Source organism: Anomaloglossus baeobatrachus, chromosome 2, assembly GCF_048569485.1.
Source record: "Anomaloglossus baeobatrachus isolate aAnoBae1 chromosome 2, aAnoBae1.hap1, whole genome shotgun sequence".
Lineage (NCBI taxonomy): Eukaryota > Metazoa > Chordata > Amphibia > Anura > Aromobatidae > Anomaloglossus > Anomaloglossus baeobatrachus.
This window is the reverse complement of record NC_134354.1, coordinates 103,707,504-103,735,261: the sequence shown is the minus strand read 5'-3', so window position 1 is coordinate 103,735,261 and position 27,758 is coordinate 103,707,504. Positions and strand designations below refer to the sequence as shown.

General features: G+C 42.8%; 1 protein-coding gene across 1 annotated transcript in view; it reads right to left on the bottom strand.

Moving 5' to 3' along the window:
- Window positions 1–27,758, bottom strand: part of MYO18A (myosin XVIIIA) — a 538,612-nt gene that overhangs the window by 330,355 nt on the left and 180,499 nt on the right. The window contains exons 10-15 of the mRNA XM_075333424.1: window positions 25,712–25,818; window positions 22,296–22,472; window positions 12,002–12,212; window positions 11,501–11,643; window positions 9,891–9,991; window positions 3,125–3,182 (exon numbers count right to left, since the gene is read on the bottom strand). Coding sequence (XP_075189539.1) covers window positions 3,125–3,182; window positions 9,891–9,991; window positions 11,501–11,643; window positions 12,002–12,212; window positions 22,296–22,472; window positions 25,712–25,818 — 797 coding nt within the window. The remainder of the gene's footprint in view (window positions 1–3,124; window positions 3,183–9,890; window positions 9,992–11,500; window positions 11,644–12,001; window positions 12,213–22,295; window positions 22,473–25,711; window positions 25,819–27,758) is intronic.

Sequence of the window (27,758 nt, the reverse complement as noted above, 5' to 3'; positions counted from 1 at the left end):
ATATATATATAGTATATATATATATATAGTATATATATATATAGTATATATATATAAGTATATATATTTACTCCCCTCTCATAGCGTTGCTTTTCCTGTAATGTCATCTCCTATTCCTGGCGGGTGATGTGACTTTGTTGTGACATGTGACCGCTGCAGTCCATTAACGCCCGCTGTTTGGATGCAGCCTTTATTATTTCTTCTTCTCTATCTTGATGTCGTATTGATGAGCTGGAGTCAAACAGCAGCTGATCGCTGGTTACAGCAGACACAATAAGTGACATTCATCCACCAGGAACAGCGCTGCAAACATCGCAGGAACGGCTCCGCTGTGGGAGGCAAATATACACTGCTTATCAGAATTGGGGTCCTGAATTGCTAAGCTGAGATTGTCTAGTAGTACACAACACCAGAAGCAAAGTTTGAGGGTCTCTAAATTTGACTTCAACTATCTGACATTGCAGATTAGCTGTGAGCGGAGTGAGTTGTTCTCCTCCCAGGTATCCAGTTCTGCATGGCAATATAACGTTCAGACCTTCCAGACTGAATCCATCGGTGCCTACTTCTTGGTTAGGTGACTGGCGTAAGCCATGATATGCACATATATATTCCAATGCTGAGATATCACAGGAGAGCATCTTGTCCTAGTGGTTGCACTGTAAGGCTATGTTCACACAAGGCTTTTTTGGCAAGTTTTTTTTTCCTGACCAAAACCTGATCTTGTGATAGAAAATCTCCTTTGAGTCATCTGCGTTTTTAGTGGCGTTTTTTCTACAAAATTCGTTGTATCAAAGAAAAAACAAACGTTGCAAAGAATTGACATGTTCATTCTTTGAAATCTGCAGCAAAAACGCAGGTATTTGACAAAACAGGCAGGAAAAAAATCTGCAGGTTTGTGTGTGTTTGTGCATGAGATTTCAGAAATCTCAAACTTTGCTGGGACTGTAAAAAGCAGCTTTTTATTAGCATGAATTTGCATAAAACCAAGGCATATCTGCAGCTAAAAAAGGCAGCAAAAACACACCAAAAGAGCCCTGTGTGAGCATACCCTTATATTGGAAAGGTTCAGGTCACAATTGTATCGCAATCCTATTTTGTAAGAATAGGAACAGCCTTATACGCAGGAATATTCTTCCCCTCAAAGCAATGGACATTACAGTGGAATCCTATGGAGGCAATTATAAGCCATTAGGCTCCTTAAAGGCCACGTCTCACTAAGAGACATCGCTAGCGACATCGCTGCTGAGTCACGGTTTTTGTGACACAACAGCGATGTTGCTAGCGATGTTGCTGTGTGTGACATTCAGCAACAACCTGGCCCCTGCTGTGAGGTCACCGGTCGTTGCTGAATGTCCTGGACCATTTTTTGGTCGTTGCTCTCCCGCTGTGAAGCACACATCGCTGTGTTTGACAACGAGAGAGCAACGATCTGAATGTGCAGGGAGCAGGGAGTCGGCTTCTGCGGACGCTGGTAACCAAGGTACACATCGGGTAACCAAGCAAAGCGCTTTGCTTGGTTACCCGATATTTACCTTGGTTACCAGCATCCGCAGCTTCTAGAAGCCGGCTCCCTGCTCCCTGCACACGTAGCCAAGGTACACATCGGGTAACTATAAGCAAAGCGCTTTGCTTAGTAACCCGATGTGTACTATGGTTACCAAGCACAGCGTCGTTACACGGGTCGCTGCTGGCTAATCTCTGATCGCTGTGGAGATCTGCCTGATTGACTGCTCACCAGCGACGCCAGGTCAGATCGCTGGTGGGATCGCTGGAGCGTCGCTAAGTGTGACGGTGCCTTAAGGCAATGGCTATGTTTTTGCTGTATTTTGCCCATATCTCATGTTACGTCCTTAGCTTCTCCCTCTATATATATTGTTTGAAGCAATTTTCGATATTCACTTGTCCCATCACCTAGTTTGTATTACATTATTCCATGTCACATACTGCTAGGTCTATACATTCGTATAGCAATGTTAGATAAGAAGTCATCTTCTTCATAAATTCTGCTTCATTTAAAAAATAAGCAGCTGAATCAGCCGTGGACAATACGGTGCTGAATAAGGTGAGCAGCAGACGTCTCGTATTTATAACTAATCACAGACACAAGGTTATAGTATGAATACGATTCACAATGCAGCGAGTCCTCACTCCGGATACTTACATCTACAGCCAATTACTGCTTCAATGCTGTAATAGACTGAATATGCAGAGTCTGCTCAGCTGTGACAGGTACAATAGAGGTGACTACCATAATACGGGCTTTAACCCTCGTCCCAGATAGAATTATACTAGCATGTCTCATTATTGGCTTAAGCCCGCTTTACACGCTACAATATATCTTACGATGTGTCGGTGGGGTCACGTCGTAAGTGCAGAACATCCGGCATCGTAAGGTACATTGTAGCATGTAACAGCTATGTGCGATTGAACGGTAAAACGTTCATCGCACGCACGTCGTTCAATTCCTAAAAATTGAACGTCAGGTTGTTCATCGTACCCCGGGTAGCGCACATCGCAGTGTGTGACACCCCGGGAACGATGAACAGATCTCACCTACGTCCTGCGGCTCCTGCCAGCAATGCGGAAGGAAAGAGCTGGGCGGAATGTTTACGTCCTGCTCATCTCCGCCACTCCGCTTCTATTGGCCGGCTGCCGCGTGACGTCGATGTGACGCCGACCGTCCCTCCCACTCCAGGAAGTGGACGTTCGCCGCCCACATCAAGGTCGTATGGATGGGTAAGTACATGTGACGGGGGGTTATTAGTTTGTGTGACACGTTCAACAAATTGAACGTGCCGCACATACGATGGGGGTGGGTACGATCGCATACGATATCGTATGCTGGATCGTATGGTGTAAAGCAGGCTTTAGGTTCAGCCGGCAAAACAAAAAAAAAAAAATCAGGCCATTCTCGTCTGCAAATTGCCATGTTTGACCCCTTGTGCACCCCGTATGCATGTCTGCATCACCGATGGGTGCAGGAGCCGCCTTCTGTGGCCGGCCCGGTTCTGTTCTGCACTGGCACATTGGTAGCATTGATCCACGTGCTGTCCTTCTGTAGTCCAATCGCACACATGGACCTAAAACATGCCCGTCTGAACAAGACCTTACCATCACTGCTTACCTTGGATGTAATACCAAACACATTGTTTTCTGCTAAGTGGTTGAGATGAAGCTCTGTCCTGCAGGAGTAAAGAAAAAATTTATTCAAGCATAATTAATTAATTTATAGCAATGCTACAAAGTATGCAATAGCTTATAATCGTGTACGAGAGATTTACCATTACAGAACGCCGACTGCATGGGACCCCACCTCTCAGACACAAAGGCTATGTGCACACATGCTGTAGATTTGGTGCAGACATTTTCTGCATCAAATCTGCACCTTCTGGCAGAAAATAAAAAAAAAAAGCGCCAAAAAACTAATGCAGGTTTGTTTGGTTTTTTTTTAGCAAAGGCAATGGCTTGAAGGGCTAAAAACCACAGGGCCAGCAATTGACATTCTGCCGATTTTTTTCTGCACCAAATCAGGATAGGCATGCAGGTTCCTCAAAAAATGCACCATACGCACAGGCCCCATTAAGGCCTTGCGCACACAATGTGGCTTTTGAAGCTTTTCTTTATGTAGAGGTTTTTTTTCCCCCCACAAAATCTGCACGCCTTTTCTGAAGCCAGCAGAGTGACATTTCTGAAGTTCTGTGCCAAAGTTGCATTTTTTTTCCTTGGAGATTTCTTGCAGATTTTGATGCAGAAAAAAAATCTGCAGCATGTCAATTTTTGATGCTCTTTTTCCTGCATTTTTTAGCCCTTCCAGCCATTGAATTTACTAAAAAATAGCATGGGAAAAAAAAACTGCGCCAAAACTGGATGGATTTTTTTATGCATTTTTTTCTGCCAGAAGGTGCAGATTTGACACAGAAAATGTCTGCACCAAATCTGCAGCATGTTCACATAGCCTAATCAGCTTGTTATCACCAAGTAAAGTGTCTACTTAGTACTCATCTCTACAAACATCACAGCTGAGGAAAGGTGGCTACACGTAGCACAAACGGTGGGCAGCTGTGGTATACTCTGACAAGCCCAGACCTACAAAGCAACTCTTTGTATATGTTTTCTCGTATGCTTAATAGAGGGATTGACTTGTCAATAAACCTACTGTTACTTCCATATGTCCCAATACTCCTTTAAGGCTATGTGCGCACTTACCGGATTTTGCCGCGGATTTTTCGCGGATTTGCTGCATGTTTCACTGCAGAAAATGTTCATAACATCTCTGCAGTGAATCACCAGCAAATCCTATGGAGAAAAAAAATCCTGTGCGCACTGGGCGGAATTTGACAGCTGCATGTTTTGCTGCGGGAATCCCGCAGCAAAAACAAGTGCATGTCACTTCTTTTCCGCACATCGCTGCGGGATTTCACTCCATTGACTCCAATGCAATCGTGAAATCCCGCAGGGAATAACGCAGGCAGCAAATTCTGTGCGGTTCACTGCGTTTTCCTGCGTTATTCCCTGCGGTATTTTGAGGTTTACCTCCGGTAATGTACATCACTTGCTTGCGGTTTTGCAGGGAAGTGATGTCATTACAGGAAGAGGAAGCCGTGCAGAGAGTAAACACACACATCACAGACATAGAACACATAGACACAGACACATAGAACACACATAGAAAGAAAACGGAAATATAGAAAAAAAAAAAAGAACGTGGGCTCCGCTGCATATTTACCGTCCAGCCGAGGTAAGCACACAGCGGCGGCCCGGTATCCTCAGGCTGGGGAGGGAGAGGGGCAGGGGTAATGTCCCCCGCCTCACTCCCCCTCCGGCAGCCGAGAATATCAGCCGCAGCTGCCCCAGGACTGTCGCATACATTATGCGGCAGCACCGGGAGTGTCCTCGGCTCTTCCTGCCGCCGTGTAGCAGTGGCGGTCAGGGTAATATAACAAGGGGTTAATGGTGATGGGGGATCACCGCCATTAACCCCAGGCTTGATCATGGCAGCGTCTATGTGACAGCTGACATGATCAACCCGTAAGTAAAGTGAAAAAAAACACAAACACCGAAAAATCCTTTATTTTAAATAAAACCAACAAGCCTCGTTCACCATTTTATTAACCCCTCCCGCAACAAAACTCCGGCGTAATCCACACAGCTCCGGCATAATCCACAGCTCCGGCTCCGGCGTCCTGCACTGCTGACATCCAGCCGCGACTGTCACAGACACAGGCTGAATGCAGCAGACAGCAGAGGTAATTACCGGTCATTTCCCACGGCCGGTAATGTGAACTCACTGCCGACCGTGGGAAATGCAGCGATCTGTCATCTATCTATCCCTCTATCTATTCTTCTGTCTCTTTATCTATCTATCTATCTATCTACTATCTCAGAATTAAATGACTTTTTTTTTTTTTTTTTTCAATGTGCTTTATTGCATTGAATGCAATAAAGCACATCCCAACCCGCACGCGGCAATACCGCGGCAATACCGCGAATAATACTGCGGTAAAACCGCAGCAAGCCGCGGCAAACCGCATGCGGTTTTCAGGTGCGGTTTCCCGCGGTTTTTTACCGCGGGTGCGGTAATCTTTGAGAGCATGCGGAATTTTCTCAAGGAAATTTCATTTCCCAGTGCGCACAGAGCCTAAGGCTATTTTCACACTAGCGACATGGATTCTGTTTAAGAGCTAGTGTTGCTTCTTGTGGAGAGCGACAAGGCGCAGTATGAAGACTTAGGCCCCTTTCACACATCAGTTTTTTGCCATCAGTCACAATCCGTTATCGTGACGGATCGGTTGGCTAAACTGATGCGACGGACCTGATTAGCTGGGGGCTAAATAATAAATTGGAGCATGCTCTGTTAAAAAAAATGGAATCCGTCGCCGGATTCTGTCATTTGACGGATGACAATGGATCCTGCGCCCATAGGCTTCCAATCTACCAAACGACAAACGGTGACGGATCCGTCGCTGTCCGTTTTTTCAACGTACAGAAAGAACATTACTTTGGCCGTCGTCTCTGCCAGACGACAAACATTTTTCGACGGATCTGTCAAATGACAGATGAAATGTGAGGCCATCCGTCGCAATCTGTTGCTAATATAAGTCGATGAGAAAAAAACGGATCCAGTGGCATCAGTCGCCGGATCCGTTTTTTTTTTTCAAAATTTGACTGATTGTGACTGATGGCAAAAAACTGATGATGTGTGAAAGGGGCCTTATAGGCCATCCACTGCTCTAGGAATATAAATACGCAAACCACCTCCTAAGTGAGGAAGAGTACAGGAACTTTAATTTCATCTATTAGCTGCAGCAAACTTAAAACTTACTATCAACCTTTTAAAGGGCATCGTCACATGAATTTGGATAAAGAAGCCAAACTATTAACTCCATTTGCAGACACGTGTTTTGGGGTGTTTGCCACTCATCAGTGCAAAGCAGGAAAACTAGCTTGGTTAGGACAAAGGCCATGCTCACTGTCCACTGAATAACCAAAAGGATGCGGACAGATCCGATTAAATTTAATACTGGTTCTTCTATTTCTGATCTTGACAACAGAATTACAGGCTGCATTATTCTTTTTGGCATAACTACAAGAAAGTCTGACGATCTCAGACAGAACCCCTGAAAGGTTTTGTGAACACGTTACAAGTCCTAGTTATTCAGGGTCAAACAGCGAGACTACATAAAGACCAGGGACACACTGGAGGAAATTTACTGCTCTGCTCTAATAACAAAGAATCATTAGAAGCAACAGGAAGACTTTCTGTAACAAAGAATTACATTTCAGAAAAGTCTTTAGGCTTTGTGCGCACTAGAAATGTGAAGTTTCACAAGAAAATTTCTTGAGAAACTTCTGGGAGTGAAAGATTTCCGGGCCTCCGGAAAAAATCCGCACCAAATCCGCATGCGGATTTGCCGCGATTTTCCCGCGGGTGGTTCCTTGCGGATTTTGCAGGCTGTACTGCTGAAATCCGCAGGGTACCTGCGGAAAAGAATTCACATGCTCATTTTCTCAAGAAATTTTCTCGAGAAATTCGTCTTAAGGAAATTTCTTGAGAAAAATCCACACAGTGCGCACAGCTATTTTTTTTTTCTAATAGAATTTGCTGGGAAATGTCTGCACAAAGATTGCAGACATTTCTCAAGAAATTTCCGCGGCAAATCCGCGGGTAAAACGCACTAGTGCACACAGAGCCTTATAGAAGAATCTTAAATCTAAAGGTACCGTCACACTAAACAACTTACCAGCGATCCCAACAACGATCCAACCTGATAGGGATCGCTGGTAAGTTGCTGGTGAGAGGTCACACAGTCAGACGCTCCAGCGATCCCACCAGCAACCTGACCTGGCAGGGATCGCTGGAGCATCGCTACACGGGTTGCTGGTGAGCTGTCAAACAGGCAGATCTCACCAGCAACCAGTGACCAGCCCCCAGCCAGCAGCGACGCACTGAAGCGATGCTGCGCTTGGCAACTAAGGTAAATATCGGGTAACCAACCCGATATTTACCTTGGTTACCAGCGCACGCAGCTACACGTGCAGAGAGCAGGGAGCAGTGCACACTGCTTAGCGCTGGCTCCCTGCTCTCCTAGCTACAGTACACATCGGGTTAATTACCCGATATGTGCTGCAGCTACACGTGCAGAGAGCAGGGAGCAGCGCACACTGCTTAACGCTGCCTCCCTGCTCTCCTAGTTACAGCACACATGGGGTTAATTACCCGATGTGTACTCTGCTACACGTGCACAGAGCAGGAGCCGGCACAGACAGTGAGAGCGGCGGAGGCTGGTAACGAAGGTAAATATCGGGTAACCAAGGACAGGGCTTCTTGGTTACCCGATGTTTACCGTGGTTACCAGTGTCCGCAGAAGCCGGCTCCTGCTGCCTGCACATTTAAGTCCCTTTTACACACTGAGACTTGCTAGCGATCATGCTGCACAGCGGGAAACAAAGGACCAAAGAATGGTCCTGAACGATTTGTAGCGATCAGCAACTTCACAGCAGGGGCCAGGTCGCTGATGTGTTTCACACACTGCAATGTCGCTGGGGAGGTCGCTATTACGTCACAAAACCGGTGACGTTACAGCGATGTCGTTTGCGATGTTGCAGTGTGTAAAGGGGCCTTTAGACACAAAATAGAACAAGCATTAACAGAAAGTTATAAATGATGTTACAATACGACTAATAAAATGCCACCTGGAGGAAGGTGTGCAACATAGAAGTGCAGATGGCAAGTCGGATAATGGTGTCTGTCTAAATAAAGGATAAAATAGCACAACAAACAAGTCACATCTGACCCATCTCAAAACGAGGAAGGGAATCTCTTACCCCACAACTCCAATTGAGGCAACTAAAACATCAAGGGGTTGACCCACAATTACAACTGACCACATTTCATCAAGATAGGGGATTAGTCTGATTGCCGGGGACCCAACAATCATGAGAACGAGGGTTCTGTGTCTTCTGTCTAAATTGAGTGACCGTCACATATGCGGTATTAGGAAGGGGATAGTCCTACTCACCTATAGGGGTTGTGAAAGTCACAACTCCTATAACAGCATGTAACTCCAAGCCACGGCAGCGGTCCTCACGTTGGCAGATAACAGAGAGTAGTAGAGCTGGGTGTCAAGCTGCGCCAATGACCAACAGATCATGAAGGTTGAAGATTAATGTTGCTTTATTTTATCACAGGTCAATGCGTTTCAGGAGACTCTGCTCCCTTCCTCAGGACAGACTGGCAAAGAACATCAAATCCCTGATTTGATGTTCTTTACCAGTCTGTCCTGAGGAAGGGAGCAGAGTCTCCCGAAATGCGTTGACCTGTAATAAAATAAAGCAACATTAATCTTCAACCTTCATGATCTGTTGGTCATTGGCGCGGCTTGACACCCAGCTCTACTACTCACTCAAGGGCAGTCGGCATGGAGAAGCCACCGGGCACTTGCCTATCGGACTAGTCACCCATGCAGCTTGACCCCGGGTAGCCTGTAAGGTATTTTTCTGGCTAACACGCCCCAGCATTTCACTGTCAAACATACCCAACTGTAATCATGCAAGCAGTGCCTAATACATGCTGCCCATAGATCGGATATCAGGTTCTCTTTAATATATCGTAGTACCAGTCAAAGATTGTCGGGGGGGAGGGGGGGTTGGGGAGTTCATGCTGCGCGCCAAATTCCCTTCACAGAGGATTTAACAAGGCATATACTCCACGATTCTGGTGTAAAATCTAGCCTACTTCTGTTTTGCGGCTTTTCTCAATTTTGAAGGGGAGGAACATTTCCAACTGCAACCTGACGTTTCCAACTGCAACCTGACAAATTTACAATCATTTATGCCAGAAACAAATTTATTAACAGCTGAGCAGCTCTAAAGAAGCGGACTGACTTCAGACTGGTTTATGAAACATCAGTCTTCGTAAATACCCCCCCAATGGATTTAGACAACAAGTGGGCTACCTAAAGAAAACAAGTCCCTGGAAGTAGCTTGCAGCATGCCGTGTTATGGCATTCAGTGTATAAATCGTATACAGTAGACTTCTGAGAGAAGCAATTGACTTATCTTACATTTTTTTTCTTTGGGGAAAAATGTTTCCAAGTCACAAATTGAATATAAATGACATGATTATGTTTTGGTCCAAAAGGAATTTTTAGTTCTCTGTGCAGTGCACACGCTAAGTGATCAACTCAAAGGATCCTGCCTGCATTTGATAACACAGCTCTTCGTTAAATAGGATGAACTGTGTGGATTATAAAACACCAAATTTGAATATAAGCTCAGAATTCTTAGGAGACCAACACAGTAGTTAAAAATGCAAGAACCGTATCTCTTCTGTTCCAGAATGATGGATAATGTGCAAAGTTCAATAGCAAAATTCAGCTTGTTAGAGTTACCGGAGCGTGGTGTCCGCCCCAGCCAGGAGGTAGTAGAAGGCATTGAATGTTGCTTCATTTTCTGGACGTCTGGCCACTCGGAGTTTCTCCAAAAGCATAGTCTGAAATATACACAAATGTCAGTGTTAGTTTAATATACAGTGGAACCTTGGATTAAGAGTAACTTGGTTTGAGAGCGTTTTGCAAGACAAGCAAAGCTTTTTACAAATTTGTAACTCTGTTTATGAGCAATGCTTTGCAATAAGAGCAAATAGTCACCGTGCACACTTCCAGTTCTGTCCTCTCACCACGCTCTGACCCGCTCTGGAGGTAACTTTCTGTCCATATGTACTGTATACAGTATACCATTGTACAGTATATACTATATAGCATGTCTATCAATTTGCATTTGTGGATACAGTCTTGTACTTTCTTATTGATAACCAGTGCAGCACATTGCTTGTACTGTATCTCTCGCACACCAACAATTCTATTGTAAGCTAAAGTACAGTTTAATTTTTGTTTTTTACTGTACAGCATTTTGTATTAGTGTACTGTAATTGTATATGAATATAGTACATTATTTTGTATTGCTGTAATAAATTTGAATAAATACAGCAAATATTTTTGAGTTGTGGAACGAATTGTCTGTGTTTCAATTATCTCCTATGGAAAAATTCGCTTTGACATAAGAGTAACTTGGTTTAAGAGCGCACTCCCGGAACCAATTATGCTCCTAATCCAAGGTTCCAGCTGCAGCAAACCAAGACCTCAAGTGACAAGGGTCTGGATAGTTTTAGGTTCCAGTTTGTTTTAAATTGCAGAAAAAAAAGGCTAGACTCATAGTTCATTTTTTATTTTTGCAAAGAGAAATTTGACACATATAATCTGCAGCAAAATGTTTTTCAAGTCAGTTTGTAATAAGCTTTGCGTTCATTTGGATGTGGTGCAATTATTTTGCGTGTTTGTCAAAAGGCTTAAAATTTCCTAATGAAATCAAGTGGAAAAAAAAAAACCAGCTTATACACAAAATCTGCACCAATAAGGAGCTGAAAAATCCATCTAAAACTGTATAATCAAACCCTTATAGAGTCCAAGCCTTCACACAGAAGAAAGGGCAACAAACAGCATCATTATCATAAATTTAAGTCGAAACCTATTGTGGTCCCTGTAAACCGCAGGATGAGCACCTGGCTAGCGCAATCTATTGGAAGAAGCTCAAAGCTAGCGCCGTCCGCGGGGTAAGTTCCTTCCTGGCGCTGTCCATGGGGGGAACCCCTTGCTAGTGCAGTCAGTGGGGGGTGGAGTTTGGGAGAGCCCCTTGCTAGTGCCATCCATGGGGAGGAGCCCCTTGCTAGCGCTGCTCATTGGGGGAGCCTCAGGATAGCTTTTTTTGTATTTAACAATTTGTAGTGCTTACAAATGTGAGCATAGTGCCTCATGAAAGGTTTTTCCTTTGCCAGTGATGATAAATAGTCATTGTTACGCTTCTAGTTACAAATTTGTAAGTCTGTGCACAAGCTACTCTGTATCCAATTGCTGAAAGCCAAAAAGCACATTAGACAGGTTCAAGCATATTTTATCTAAAAGGTTCTTCATTGTGACCTGAAGCTCATGCTCCTGTCTCTCACCTGTATAGTAGCAGAGGCCACCTGTCCAGCCTGGTCGAAGTCCAGAGAAATGATCTGGGAGAACCGTGTGGCATTTGCATTCAGACTTGAGCCACTATTTCCAAATGCTTCCAGGATGGTATATACAGCTTGCCATTTTTCAGCTATGAAAATCAAGACAATATACTTTTATAAGTTCCTAAATTCATACAGGAATTAATTGTTACAAAAGTAAAAGCAAACTCTATAGAATAAAAATCGACTATATTTTACAAAACCTAACGAGGAAATGCCACTTTATCAAAATTTGGCACATAAGTGTCGAGATCCATAAATTGGACCAGACTAGTTCATAGTGTAACTTCTTTCAGTGCGGACATGGGCAAACATTGGTCCATGGATGAACAATGGAGCACACACTACATACATTAGTGTAAATCCCATACAGAGCACGCGTAATGTCCATTTTTTATGTATACCTTGCAATTGTTTTCAAAGTGTTATTTGGCTATAACTCTATACCTGAAAAAATCTTTCCTGTGCTGCCAGACACTGTAGCCAGGTACTGGATAACATGCTGGCAACTTGTAGTCTTGCCAGAACCACTGCTCCCCAGTAGGACGATGGACTGGTCCTGACGAGTCATGAGCATGTTCCAGTATGCAGCTTGGGCCACCCCGTACACGTGAGGGGAGGTGTCCTCTCTGCGGCAGCCTTTAAACATGTGCATCACCTGTAACGAGACAACACCATAGCTGATCAAGACCTCAGTGCAGGTCCATTCCCATTAATTTTGTGCAATAGTTTAGAGATTTATATCCATGGGCAATAATGGTGTGAAAACAACCAAATCCTTCATGTCTAAAAGCTAGAAAACAGAAGCGCTGATAGGGTTTTACCAGATACACTCACCAAATGAGGTTGTGAAGGATCACAACCACCACAGACAGCATGAGATAATGGCGGCTGCCGCAGCCCCACATGGAGAAGTCTTCAGAGTAGAGGGGAAGAAGGGGTTAATCCCGCGCAATCCACCAAATAAGAAGTAGAAATGTTGATAAATAAATCACTCTTTTATTCCATAGGTCTACGCGTTTCAATGTATAAAAACCTCTTCCTCAGGACCAGAATATCAAATTGTTGATATTCTGGTCCTGAGGAAGAGGTTTTTATACCTTGAAACGCGTAGACTTATGGAATAAAAGAGTGATTTATTTATCAACATTTCTACTTCTTATTTGGTGGATTGTGCGGGATTAACCCCTTCTTCCCCTCTACTCTGAAGAAATCCTTCATGTCGACAGACACTTTGGAGTCTGCAGAGCTCGCAGCTAAGTTATATGATTAACTACCAAGGAATAACCGTAGTGAACAGAAAATGGCTTGTAAAATGAAAACTTGTAACCAGCATGCTTGATGATGGGAATTAAGACAGGACTACAGAGGATGATTCAGTTGTGACAATATGTCAGACAGTAGAAACAAACCCAGCGAGGACTATAACTCATTAGTGCAGTCCCGTGCGTATGTCAACAGCGTTTTTCCGGGTGAAATTCAATTTTTTTTTAATGGGAATTATGCAGATTATTAAAAATAACAGAAAGCAATATGAATAGTATCTTGACGACATATTTTAAAGAGTTAAAGAAGTAGTAGTAGTAGTAGTAGTAGTAGTAGTAGTAGTACTACTAGTAGTAGTAGTAGTACTAGTACTAGTAATAGTAATAGTAATAGTAATAGTAATAGCAAATAACTCCAATTAATAATGCTGTATTGTTCTCGTCATACAGCCATATCTGTTACCTTATTTGCAGGGCATTGCAGGTAAGGTATCCATGGTTACAACCACATGCAACTAATGGTCAGTATATTAGTGGAAATAACCATGGAAGCATAAGTAGCAATGCCCCGCACATGAGATAAGAGACATGGCTATATCAGGAGAACTATACCACATTTCTAATTGGAGGTATTTGCTAATATTATTATTACACCTACTACATATTGGGATAGGATCTTAGAGATGGAAATAAGGCACAAGTGTTTACTTCTTGGCCGCAAATGCTTTCCAAATTCTAATTCTGGGATGAATGTAATCAGTAGACGTATGATGGGTTTAGATCACTAATCACAAACAAAACCACATCAATATTCACATTAAAGGGAACCTGTCACCAGATGTTTATAATTAGGGATGATCAAATACCTCAAATATTAGTCTTCGCGAATATTTTCCAAATACCTCACCGCAATTCGATTATTCGTTGCGCAATGTAAGTCTATGGGAAGCCCGAATAGTACCGAATAGTTGTTATTCGGGTTTCCGATAGACTTACATTGCGCATCAAATATTCGCGAACAATCAAATAGCGGCGAGGTATTTGGAAAATATTCACGAAGCCGAATAATCAAAGTATTCGATCATCCCTATTTATAACACTCACCTAACTGTCGGTGCCGAGCAGACTGGTCAGATGGGTGTCTCCGTTCTCCGGGTCTGCGCTTCCTCTTTCGGCCATCTTTGTCCTTCTTCTGAAGCTAGTGTGGATGACGGGTTCCACGTCATACACACAAGCAGACATTGAGGTTCCGCGCAGACGCACGACAATACTCTGACCTGCCCTACTCAGGGCAGATCAAAGTGCGCCTGCACAGGACCTCACTGTCGGCTAGTGTAGATGACGTAGGATGAGTCATCCACCCTAGCTTCAGAAGAAGGAGGACAAAGATGGCCGAAAGAGGAGGCGCGGACCCGGAGAACGGAGACGCCCATCCGACCAGTCTGGTCTGCACCAACCGTTCGGTATTATACACATAATATAACCGTTAGGTATTATACACATTAGAGACCGTTAAGTGAGCGCTATAAACATCCGGTGACAGGTTCCCTTTAATGCTACAGTGGGTGAACTGAAAAATCGATAGAAAGGTTATTCCTATCTTCATAGATGAATATTGTCGGACACTGCTGTATGCAATAAGCATTTTCTACCATTTCCTGCTTATTTTTTAAGGAGTTTGTGTGCCAAAATGCCATAGTGTTGCTTCAATTTTGCAGAGGGCCTCTTATCAAAAAGGAACCAATCAGAGCTTGGCTTTTATTATATAAACTGCTGTGGTAAAATGAAAGCAGTGATCAGATTGGTTGCTCTGGGCAACAAAGATAGTTTTATCTCTTAGACACTTAATTTAAAAATGACTGACCAAAAAAAAAAAAAAGGGCCAACAAAGACCAAATCTAATAAAAATTATCTCACAAATGGGTGTACTGTTAAGACATTCATTTGTTTGTATTGTTTACACAAATCTGAAAGTCTGCTGTCCAAATCTACAGCTCAGAGATGATGAATGGGGGGGACCTGGTCATCTACTCCTAGTTTTGGCAAGAAAACTTTCCAGCTAAAAAGGTCCGTTAAGTGACTGGGGCAATTGGAAGATAAACTAAGGTTTGCGATGTTTTAACATATGAGGCGGTCTACTTTGTAAAAATTTGTTAATAGTGTACACAAATCCCAATAACTTATTGGTAGTTAATTGTCTAAATGGAGCCCAGTTGGTGGACATGACACTGTCTGTTTATACAGTCCAATTGCAATGCCGTACACACGGGATGATAAATATGACTGCTCACTGCAGCATTCGGAAAACACTGAGGTCAGCGGAGAGAGTCACCGGCTGTGAGGAGTGTTGTCAGTCTGGTCACTGGCATTCACAGCTGGCAGTTCCCACAGAACTCTCTATATGAGCTGCCAACTGTGACCGCAGGTGAACTCACTGCCAGACTGCTCTGCCGCCATGTCACGCAGTCACGCAATCCACATGCCCTAGGGGAACTGCTTGAGCAGGTTAGACTGTCACATGCGTGACATGGTGGGAGAGCAGTTTGGCAGGATGTTCACCTGCAGTCACAGTTGGTACCGTGAAAACCTCCAGCTATAACTGCAGGTGAACTCACTGCCGAACTGTGACTGCGTGATATGACAGCAGAGCATTCCTGTAAAGAGTTCACCAGCAGTCACAACGGGCGGTTCTCACGTTACCAATAGTGACCACAGGTGAACTCACTGCCGGGATGCTCTGCAGCCGTGTCATGCAGCCAGACCGCAAATTCAACTGCAGTCACAGTTGACAGTTTACACAGAGGGTGCCATGGGAACTGCCAGCTGTGACCGCAGGTGAACTCGCTGCCATACTACTCTGCTGCCATGTCATGCAAGCCGACAGTCTGGTAACAAGTTCACCTGTGGTCATAGTTGGCGGTTCATACAGAGGTTACAGTTAGAGCTGCCAGTCATGACTACAGGTGAACTCGCTGCCAGACTGCTTTGCCGCCGTGTCATGCAGTCCAACATGCTGAAACTGCTAGCTTACAACTCTGGTAACCTAACTGACGTCTCTACTTCTCACATCCCGAGGCTCCCCCGCTGCCCTCAGTGTGTTCCGGATGCTGCAATGATCGGTTACGTTTTCTAATGTCACTTGCTCACCGAGACCTCTGAATGTAGCAGAGCCGAGAATTGTTTTGGGACATTGTTATGGATTACGTCAGACTACCAGGGGTGTTGAGGGGTTAATAAACGGGTGAGAGAGTGTGTGTTTTTCATGTCAATTAAAGGATTTTTCTGTGTGTTTATTTATTACAGGGTTAGTACCGGGGAGGTGGGGGGGGGGGGTCTCAGACACCTCTCCATTAATAACCTATTACCCTGATTGCCATCGCACCAGGGTAATCAGAATGACCCAGGTAAAAACGCCAGAGATGTGGCAATTGTGGTGCGGCTGGAGGCTGCTCTTTTTAGGCCTTGCCACCCTGATTATACCAGCCCCAGCGGTCTGCTTTCCTTTGGCTGTTTATAGAAAATAAGTTGGGATGCCAGTGTGTTTTTTAAAAATTTAAATAATTTTAAAAAATGGAGTAGGAACTCCTCTATCTTTGATAATCAGACAAGGTAAAGCAGACCGCTGGGGGTTGCAGTGGGTAGTTGTCAGTATTTTTACCCCAGCTTGTTACAAAAGTAGGGCGGGAACCCATGTCTTTTTTACTTATTTAAAGTAGTGCACCTGCCAATCACAGCCATACCAATACCTGACATGGCTGTGATGGGGCCGGAGGTGCTCACACTAATGCAGCTTTTCAGCAATTTTTATTTGGATGACAAACCCGAATAGGAACCGGACGTACAGGTAGAAGTCCATGTTCAGGTCCGAGACCCGGACATCCAGTGTGAGGTATGGACCCCGAACTTTACAGTTCGGGTTCACTCATCCCTAATCATAAAATTAACAATTTAAGCTGTACATAAGAAATTGTAGATACTTCTATAAAAGTACAATAAAATGATCAAAATGTCTAGTATTAATTAAAAAAAAAAGTAATCTTATCAGTTTGGTGTCACCATAATTGTAGTGACTTGTAGAATTATGTTGCCTCTAACTTTGTGTACTGAACACCCAAAAAACATCAATTGGGTTTTTGTTTTTTTTTTTCATACTTTCACACTATTTGGAGTTTTTTTTTTACCCTATTTTTTTTCAGCACATTATATGTAAAAAATTAATGGTGTAATTCCAAACTACAACTTGTCCTGGAAAGAAAAAACAAAAAAAACAAAAACAAAAAACAAGCCCTCATATGGCTATGTCAACAGGAAAAAAATATAAATAATATTACATAAATAATAATAAAATAAATTATATATTATATATAAAAATAATAATAATAATAATAATAATAATAATAATAAATACATACATCTATGCCTCTTGGAACAAAGGGAGGAAAAAGTTAATACACAAAAAATATGTCGTGAGCCTTAAAGGCATCATGTCAACATGTGTTTATTTTGTATTTTTTAGCGTTAAGAGTTTATATGAGCCATATAATCCCAGGGGCCTTTTTACAGACTTGTGATGATTTAAATTGTACATTATCAAAGTGTTTTGGTTTTTTTTTTTTAAAAAAAAAATTATATTTTTTTCCCCCGCAACTACATGCCAATTTATAGACCTCGTGTAAAACTCATCCATATTCGTGCAGCATTTGTGCAAATAGCACGTGCCCGATGAAACCTGCGCTATTTACACAGACAAGAAACTGGCCACAAATCTGCGGTTAGATGTGACCCCTCAGTGTGTTACGTCCGTCTCCCCCACAGAATGCTTTAGTTTGTACAAAATGGATTTCATAAATGACAGAACTGAAAGAAGATAAGGGATCGTTTTATTAGGGGACTTGACGGCGACCATTATTAAGAGTGAATGTACCTGCATTGAGCAGCTCGGGGGAATTGCTGTTGCCATGGAAACCATGAACACACTTAACAGGAAAAAAGGGAAAAGAAGTGACAGGAATTGAGTGACCCGGCCTGCCCCCATGTATCTCACTTCAGAGCAAATTTGTAATGAAGACTGTGGAGATTGATGTCTCTGTGCTCAAAAATAAGGGGTCTCTGCTGCTGGAAAGGAAGAGTAATTTAAGAGCAAAATGGCATCCCCTGAGGCCTACTACTGTATTTCATAAAGAGCAAATGGAAATGACAACAGGATACGGCTTCAGATATACCCATCATCAAGTGTTCAAATGTCCGTCTTCTGGAGGCGGCCGTCACGAGTCCTGCTGGGGAGCTGCTTCTGGAATGAATACCTTAAGAACAGTGGCTACAAGATGAAGTTTCTAAATCTGTTATTGCAAAAGTGTAGTGTGCCCGACTGTTCCAAGTAAAATAAAAGTAGAGAGAAAAGGAAGAAATGGCCGAACAGATTACTTTGGTTTTGTTTTATTAGTTACCGAAATACAGTGCCTTGCAAAAGTATTCACCCCCTTGGATATTTACCTATTTTGTTACATTACAATGTGTTCATTTTTGTAATCTGATTTGTGTGTGTCTAAGTTGGGGAAGTGAAGTAAGAAAAAATATAGGCAAAAATTAAATCTATGGGTTAACAAATAAAAATTGCCATGTACATATATCTCTTTGCTATAAAGCGCTGTTTACAACCTACGTGTCCCAAGGTCTGTCTATACTAACGCATCTTTTCTGAAAAGCCACAGAGGCTGCAACATCATTTAGCAAGAGGCAACACTAACCAAACAACACCATGAAGACCAAGGAGATCTCCAAACAACACCATGAAGACCAAGGAGATCTCCAGACAAAACCATGAAGACCAAGGAGATCTCCAAACAACACCATGAAGACCAAGGAGATCTCCAGACAAAACCATGAAGACCAAGGAGATCTCCAAACAACACCATGAAGACCAAGGAGATCTCCAAACAACACCATGAAGACCAAGGAGATCTCCAAACAACACCATGAAGACCAAGGAGATCTCCAAACAACACCATGAAGACCAAGGAGATCTCCAAACAACACCATGAAGACCAAGGAGATCTCCAAACACCATGAAGACCAAAGAGATCGCCAAACAACACCATGAAGACCAAGGAGATCTCCAAACAACACCATGAAGACCAAGGAGATCTCCAAACAACACCATGAAGACCAAAGAGATCGCCAAACACCACCATGAAGACCAGGGAGATCTCCAAACAAAACCATGAAGATCAAGGAGATCTCCAAACACCAGCAAGAAGACCAAAGAGATCTCCAAATAAGTCAGAGACAAAGTTGTTGACAAGTACAAGTCAGGGTTGGGTTCTAAAAAAAAAAAAACTCAAACTCTGATGATTCCCCGGAGTATTATCAAATCCATTATCATCAAACGGAAAGAACATGGTACCACAGCAAACCTGCCAAGAGAGGGCCCCCACCAAAACTCTCAGGCTGGACAAGGAGGACATTAATCAGAGAGGCAGCACAGAGACCAAAAAAGTAACCCCGAAGGAACTTCAGAGTTCCCAAGCAGAGACTGGTGTATTTATCCATACATCCACAATAAGCCATAGACTCAATAGAGCTGGCCTTTATAGAAGAGTTGCCAAAAAAAAAAGCCTTTACTTACAGCTAAAAATTGGAATGCTCGTTTTGATTTTGAAAAAAAAACAAACAAACATTTGGGACACTCCCCTAATGAATAGAGGAAGGTGATGTAGTCAGATGAGACCAAAAAGTTTAACTTTTTGGTCACGAAGGTAAACACCATGTCTGACACCAAAGCAACACAGCTCATCACTTCACCAGGAACACCAAACCCACAGTGAAACATGGTGGTGGCAGCATCATGTTGTGGGGGTGCTTTCCAGCAGCAGGAACAGAGAAGATGGATGGTACAAAATGCAGGGATATTCTTGAGCAAAATCGGTCTGTCCGTGATTTGAGATTGGGATGGAGGTTAACCTTCCAACAAGACAATGACCCAAAGCCACTGCTAAAGCAACACTAGAGTGGTTTAAGGGGAAACGTGTAACTGTATTGGAGTGGTCTAGTCAGAGCCCAGACCTTAATCCAATTGAGAATCTGTGGTCAGACTTGAAGATTGCTGTTCACCAGAGGAAATCATCTAGTCTAAAAGGAGCTGGAGAAGTTTTGCCTTAAAGGGAACTTGTCACCAGTTTTTTTACTATGAAACCAAAAGTGTCACCTTCTGCAGCTCCTGGTCTGGCTGCATTCTATGAAGGTGTATCTTGTGCCCTGATTCCCCATGCCGTCATCATGCACACTGGTTGGCAAAATCTCGTGTCTGTGCAGTCATTCCCCCGGCTCGTGCAGGTGCAGTTCGCCCTCGCGCGAGTCAAAGCAGTGTTTGCGCATGCGCGAGATTATGGTCGGCAATGTGCATGATGTCCCCTGCATCATCCTCGTACCCGACCATTACCCCAGCTCATACCTGCGCGAACTGAGGCAATGACTGCACAGACGCGGGATTTGGCCGAGCAGCGTGCATGATGACGGCGGCGTCATCACGTCAATCATAAAAGGAGGATGGCGAAGTAGGCCACGAGGAGGGAAAGGAGACGAAAATGAGCCCGCCCATCTGAGCCCCACAGGTCATTAGCATACCAAACGGTCAGGTTTTATAAAGGTACATTCGGGGGCCTGCAAGGGGAGTCCAGGCACAAGGTGCACTTTCATAGAATGCAGCCCAGGAGCTGCAGAAGGTGACACTTTTGGTTTCATAGTGAAAAAACTGGTGATAGGTTCCCTTTAAGGAGAGGGCAAAAATCTCCGTGGAAAGCTCATAGAGCCTTATCCAGCTATAATTGCCGCAAAAGGAGGCTCTACTAAAAGTACTGACTTTAGGGGGTGAATATTAATGCCCACTGAAGTTTTCAGTTATTTTGTCCTATTTGTTGTTTATTTCACAATAAAAATAAAACAAAATGAATGGATGCAAACGCAAAAAAAAAAGGTGAAACTTCAGGTTGTGAGGTAGCAAAATACTTTCACAAGACACTGTATAAGGATGGAAGCCATTTTATAAACATTTAAGGCTGCCATACACGCCAGTGCCAACTAGAAGTGGTGCCATATAAATCAATATCCAGCCCTTTAGTAAGTCTCGAAACATTATTTGTGGATAAATGTTAAAGCCCCTCTCCAGCTGGGAACTTTTCTGCCCTGAAGAGGACCTTGAATCGAAGTTCCTTGACCTCGGTTTTATAATCACCCTCAGGCGTCTTCACTTTTTGTCAGGGCTGCGTCGGTCCTGCGGTGCCATCTTGTGACTGTAAATTATGACTGTCCAAAAGTCAGAGTTTACATCACATGCACTCAATTCAAGCCTATGAAAGCCACAACAAGGCCAGAACGAGGCTCCCATAGACCTCTAATGAGTTTTGACCTCAGAAGTGCTCCATGAAACACTGGAGCTGATGGAGGGTTACAAACTGAAAACCAATGGGGGCAGCGCCGATAACAGATGAGGACAACGGAGGGCGAGTAGAAGACTGGGGGCAGAGGACTTAGATTTAAAGCACCATTCCAGCGCTGAAATAAAAAAATTAACGTAGGAATGGTGCTTTAAAGCTGGAAACTTAACTACAATCAGTTTTGGGATGTTTGCCCCTCTCCAGTGTAAAGCACAGTGTGACAACATTGTGGGAAAAGCTGGTTCTCATTGTAAAGACGAGCCAAGTATGGAGTCAAACCACGATGGGAGAAAATTTGGCAAATTAGCTATCTAACAAGCAGTACCAAGAAGAGGCCAACATCCCACAATTTAACGAGCCTTGCAACATATCCGATCATACACTGATGAAGGGTAAACATCTTGAATTCGTCTTCATGTAGTAGACTTTATGGCTTGGGAAATAACCCTGGTAATCGTTGCAAGACTAATTAAAAATGACCAGGGATAAATGTGAGGCTTCATACTCCATCAGAAAGAAGGACGCTCTGATAGAAGGGTAAAAGTTGCAGCCAACCGGCTACTATTGATTGGTTGCAGTGGTGACAATGTCAAGTTGACTGCCGGGATACACGATGCTGACATCGGAGGAAAGGTGTTGGGTCTGGCAGATAAAGAGACTTAATAAATGCTTAATAATATAAATACTTTAATAATTATTCTATATGTACATTGCCAGTTAAAAAAAAAAACAAAAAACATGAGATGCCATTATAATGAATCCTTATATGCGAATTTTCTGCTTTGATTATTCCTAACAACTGCATTTTCTAAAGGCTCCACTAGATGGAGATATTCCAGCAGAACTCTTGTAGTAAGTAAAGCAATCTCATGACTATATATCATGTTCATGACTAGCTACAGGAGAGTCCGATACAGCCATGGTAATATACAGCATGCCCCTACTGGCCTGTTAATAAAACATAAGCAAAACAACTAAATGGTTAAAAAAAAAAAAAACAAAACTAATAATACCGCCTTAAAAACATGCAATATGCCGTCATACCTTCTCAGAATATATAGAAGGAGAACTCATAGGATTCATAATAACCATTGCTGGTCCTGCAAATGTGTGAAGCAAGTTTCCTCCGTATCGTTGCCGCAGGGTGTGTAGTACACTGGCTTCATTCAGATAAACTAGTGAAGCCAAGTCTTCCACCCGATCATGGGATGGAGGGTTCGCCTAAACAAAAGGAAAAAAAAGATTAGCAAAATCAGATTCACTAAGCCATTATTAAAAATCACACAGATTGTGCAAGTCAGAAACACTAATAATCACCTCCAAATAGAATTTTACTAAAATAAATATATACACATTAATATATATACTACTGTATGTATATATCTATATATCTATATCTACATACATACACACAGTTTTGTACATTTTTCACCAGCTTTGCCAACTTTTTTTAAAAGGAGGGAGAAAATAGTGGGAAGGGCATGGCCTCACATGGCACAACAAATAAAGGAAAATCTAATGTACTGTATCAGTATACATATAAAATAATATACCCCATGATGGACAAAATACCCCTATTTGGCCTTTAAATTATATATATTTTTAGATTTAATTAAAAAAAATATATAATAATAATAATAATATTTACTCACATATAGCACTATTAATTCCACAGCGCTTTACATACATTGGCAACACTGTCCCCACCGGCGCTTACAATCTAAATTCCCTACCAGTATGAAGTGTGGGAGAAAACCAGAAAACCTGGAGGAAACCCCCAAAACTCCAAGAGAACATACAAACTCTTGGCAGATGTTGTACTGGGTTTGAACCCAGACTGCAGTGCTAACCACTGAGCCACCGTGCCACTCTAGATCAGTAAGGAGCTATATATGGAGCGAAGCTGAAGCTCTAAGCACAGCCACCTACATTGTGAACTTGATGTCCACTTTAAAACAATGAAGACCCTGGTGCTCAAAGGCCAATCCTGCTAATTGTTTGGCTTCTAAGAGCGAGATCACTACAGAAGCCTGAATCTCCCAAAAAATCACTAAGGCCGTGCGTACACATTGAGTATTGTGAGTTTTTATTATCTCAGTATTTGTAGCCAAAACCAGAAGAGGATGATAAATACAGCAGCGATGCCCGTGTTTCTATACTTTTCCTCTGATTGTAGCCAAAACCAGGAGTTGAACAAATACTGAGATAAAAAACTCACCAAAGACTCAATCAACATGTGAACATGGCCCAAAGGGGACTCTGTTAGCGCAGGAGGACTGTCCACACCAAGTACAGGCGCTCGGTGAATCATTGTGGGCCAAATAATTAAATACATCTTTCCACCTGCTGGTTTCCCTGTATACATAATAGTACATATAATAAAATAGGTTTTACTACATAAACTCCAGGATTGGATTACTCCTTGGGCAAGTTCACAAATAATAATTATCTTTATTTCTGTAGCGCCAACACATAGTTACATAGCTTGAAAAAAGACCATCTAGTTCAACCTTCCTCCACCAATTATACATTTTGTCATTAGGTCATTTATAACCAACAACTCTCCACAACGCTTTACAATCAGAGAAACATAAGTAACAGTTATAGAAGATACAATAATTAAAGCACAAATAAAAGACAACTCTGCTCATAAGAGCTTACAATCTACAATGGAGTGTGGTGGGGGTTACCCAAGGTTCAAGTGCTTATTTACAACGACGGTCCAGCCACCTCAAAGTCATGAGGATAGATAAAAGGCTGCATGAGCCAGCCATCAGCCAATCTTTGTAATGCTTTGGGTACTGTGGAGTTTGAGGGAGAATTAATGCTCTGAGATTACGGAGGGTGATAGACCACTCTGAAAAGATGTGTTTTAGGGAGCATTTGGACCTGTGCAAGTTATGGATTGTCCTAGTTTCTTGGGGTAGAGCATTCCAGAAAAATTGTGCAGCTCAGGAGACGTTTTGTAGCCAGGAGTGGGAGGTTTGTATTAGTGTGGATGTTAACCGAAAGTAGTTTGTGGAGCGTAGAGAACTGGTATTGTGATAGACAAACATGAGGGTGGAGAGGTAGGGGGGTGCCATGCTGTGAAGAGCTTTGTGGGTGAGAACAAGCTATTTAAAAATGGATCCAATAATGTATGGGCAGCCAGTGCAATGACTGGCAAAGAGCGGAAGCGCCCGAAAAATGATTATCCGGAGAGGTGACCCTGGCTGCTGCATTAAAGATGGACTGGAGAAGGGAAAGTCTAGTGAGGGCGAGGACAACTAATATAGAATTACAGTAATCAAGGCGGGAATGGATCAGGGCCACAGTGAGGGCTTTTGTGGCTTCCATTGTAAGAAAGGGGCAAATTGCAGAGATGTTGTTTAGGTGCAGGCAACAAGAGTGGGTGGGAGCTTGTATATAGGGAGTGAAGGAAAGATCAGTGTCAAGCATAACCTCCATACAGCGAGAGCCTGCGACCTAGGCGTTACATGGTGCTGCACACAGAGGGAGATGTCAGGTTTAGAAGACGGAGGAAGAAGTAGTTCAGTTTTAGAAAGGTTAAGTTTCAGATAGAGAGCAGACGATGTTTGAAACTGCGGACAGTCACTGGTGCTCTGTGGTACAGCGGGGTGAGGTCAAGGGAGGAGGTGTATAGTTGTGCTATCAGCATAAAGATGGTACTGGAAGCCAAATTTGCTAATGGTCTGTCCAATTGGGGCAGTGTAGAGGGAAAAAAGAAGAGGGCCGAGGACTGAACCTTGAGGGACCCCCAACAGTGAGAGGAAGAGGAGCAGATGTGGAGCCAGAAAATGACACGCTGAACAAGACGACGATAGATAGCAGTTGAATGCACAAGGTTTATGTGCAGCTTAACTCAATAACCATGCTCACTTACAGAGGTCTTCTTTATTTCAATAGTAAGGAAAACCACAAAGTACCCAGCTTGTAAGGGGTTGACCAGAACTTTTATACTGATGGCCTGTCCTTAGGGTAGTTCATCAAAATCAGACTGTGATGGTGTGATACCCAGGAAGCCCACCAATCAGACGCTCCCAGTGTCAGTGGTCAGATGTGGAAAGTCGTGGAGCTGAACAAACAACACAGTTCAGTCAACTGCAAAGTAACTGCGTCCAGGAACTGCACATCCGCCTCCTATTGATTAGAGTCGAGGGTGGATCTGCAGTACCCGGCGGGGACCGGTATTCCGCTGACTGAACTGTGCCTCCGCAAATAGGCACATATGGTCGCCGCCAGCACCAGTGATTGCCAGGGGTGCCATATATTACACTACTTTCGATCAGTTTTTCATAACCTATCCTAAGCTCAGACCATCAATATAAAAGTCCCCAAAAAAAACCCTTTTATAGTTAATTTTTGCAATCATTTTCCATCACCTTTAAAAACATCTAAAAAAGGGACCTTAAAGTGACCTGTCTTCTTTGAGTAAGCTTCTTGTATTCAGAAAAACTCACTTTTTCCACGTCATCCTCATCCACGTCCAGTATAGTCCCGTCATTCTCTAGTCGAATTTTCACTTTTCCTTCAGGTAGATTGCTGTTTTCGGCATTCAGCTTATTGGCTGTTCAAACAGAAAAATTATTAGCGTCAATATTAGCAGTAAAAAAAAATAAATAAATAAATAAAAATAAAAGACTCTAGAAATAAACATTAAGATCTATGAAATCTTAAAGGGTCAGATCAGGTTTTTGCTATGTAAGCTGAAGCCGCCATACTGCGAGGGTTAAAGCACACCAATCACCAGGATTTTCCTGTATAACCTAAAGCCAGTGCTATACTGGCACTATCAGGCTGATTCTATACATACTTTTAGTTGTCAGCTCGGATGTATAGTTTTTGAAACACAAGCAAGTAAAGCTTGTAAAATGAGCAGCTTTTTGAATGGCAGCAGCTGCCGATCAGCTGATAGCTGGTAAGGGTTTTGATAGCGATTCCCCCCCCCCTTGCCTGTTGTTCCTCCCCCTGTTATTTATGCTAATTCTATTATGAAATCGTTTTACTAAGTGGCTAGAATGACCTGTGCTGATGTCATACCCATGTGACCAAAAAGGTTGGGGCCTCAAACAGAAAAATAATGTTGCTTTCTGATATCAGCTATGTTGGCTGAGGCCTCCGCCTCTTTTGGTCACATGGGTATGACATCAGGACAGGTCCTTCTGGTCACTTAGTAAAATTATTCTATAATAGAATTAGCATACATAACAGATAGGGGCAGGAACAACAGACAGGAGCGGGAATCACTATAAAACACACTCCATCTATTAGCTGATGGGCAGCTGCTGTCATTCAAAAAGCTACTCATTTTACAAACTTTACTTGTTTATGTTTCAAAACGTAAACATCCGCGCTGACAACTAAAGGTATGTATAGAATCAGCATGACAGTGCCAGTATCGCACTGGCTTTAGGTTATATAGGAAAATCCTGGTGATTGGTGAGCTGTAAAACAGAAAATTCAGTGGGGTTTTTTGCCCACTAAAATGAAAGTATAAATAACCCACATCAGAACTGCACGTAACGCATGCAATGTGTTTCCTGCAGAAAAAAATGCTGTAAAAAAAAAAAAAAAAAAAAGAAGCACTTATACAGCAATTAGTTTTTAACATAAATAAGTAGCCATCTCATCCCAAACTATATAGTATTCCTATCTACACTATTAAGCATTTCTATGATTGCCGGTTATTATCAATGTATATTAAGTAGCAATATACAATTTCTTTTTATTTCTGACAACTGTCTCTTGTTAATTGTATTTTAGTTTTTTGTATCCACCTTGGAGACTAATAATGCATGTCCATAAAGAAGAAATATTAGGCTCATTTGCAAAGTAAGTACATCGGTATCATCAGGTTTAAGATCTGCTTTGGTGTGCCTTGTCCTACCTTACATCTTAGGCCTTTTTCACACATCAATGAAAAAACACTGACGTTTGTCACTGATGTGTTAAAAACGCATATGTCTTCGTGTGACCCCCGCTTCAGCTACTTCCGGGTCACTTGTGCATTACATAAATGCATATGCATGACCATAATTAGCCGTCCGGGAACCAGATGCAGCAGCGGCTGGACACAGCGTCGGTGGAGAAGGAGAGTATAAAAAGCTTTTTAGTTTCAATGTTCGTGTTTTTCTGGTACGTGTTTCACGGATCACACCATAGTGTGGTCCGTGTGACATCAGTGATGCCAGAAAAAAAAACAAACAGACATGTCTCCGTGCGGAAATCACGGACACATGTGTACGCTGCACTTAGAAATGGTCAGTGAAAAAATCACTGATGTGTGCATAGACCCATTGATTTTAATAGGTCTGCGTATGTCCGTGATTTTGGTACGTATAAAAACTGTCACATTCGGACCAGAATCACTGACGTGTGAAAGAGGCCATAGGCGTACAAGGCAGGGAGGCCTAGAAGAATATTCCGAAAACAGTAGTCATTCCTAGCAGGAGTAACTATAGACCGCTGTGGATTATTTAGAGTAGACCCGGAGTGACCAGTCACCAG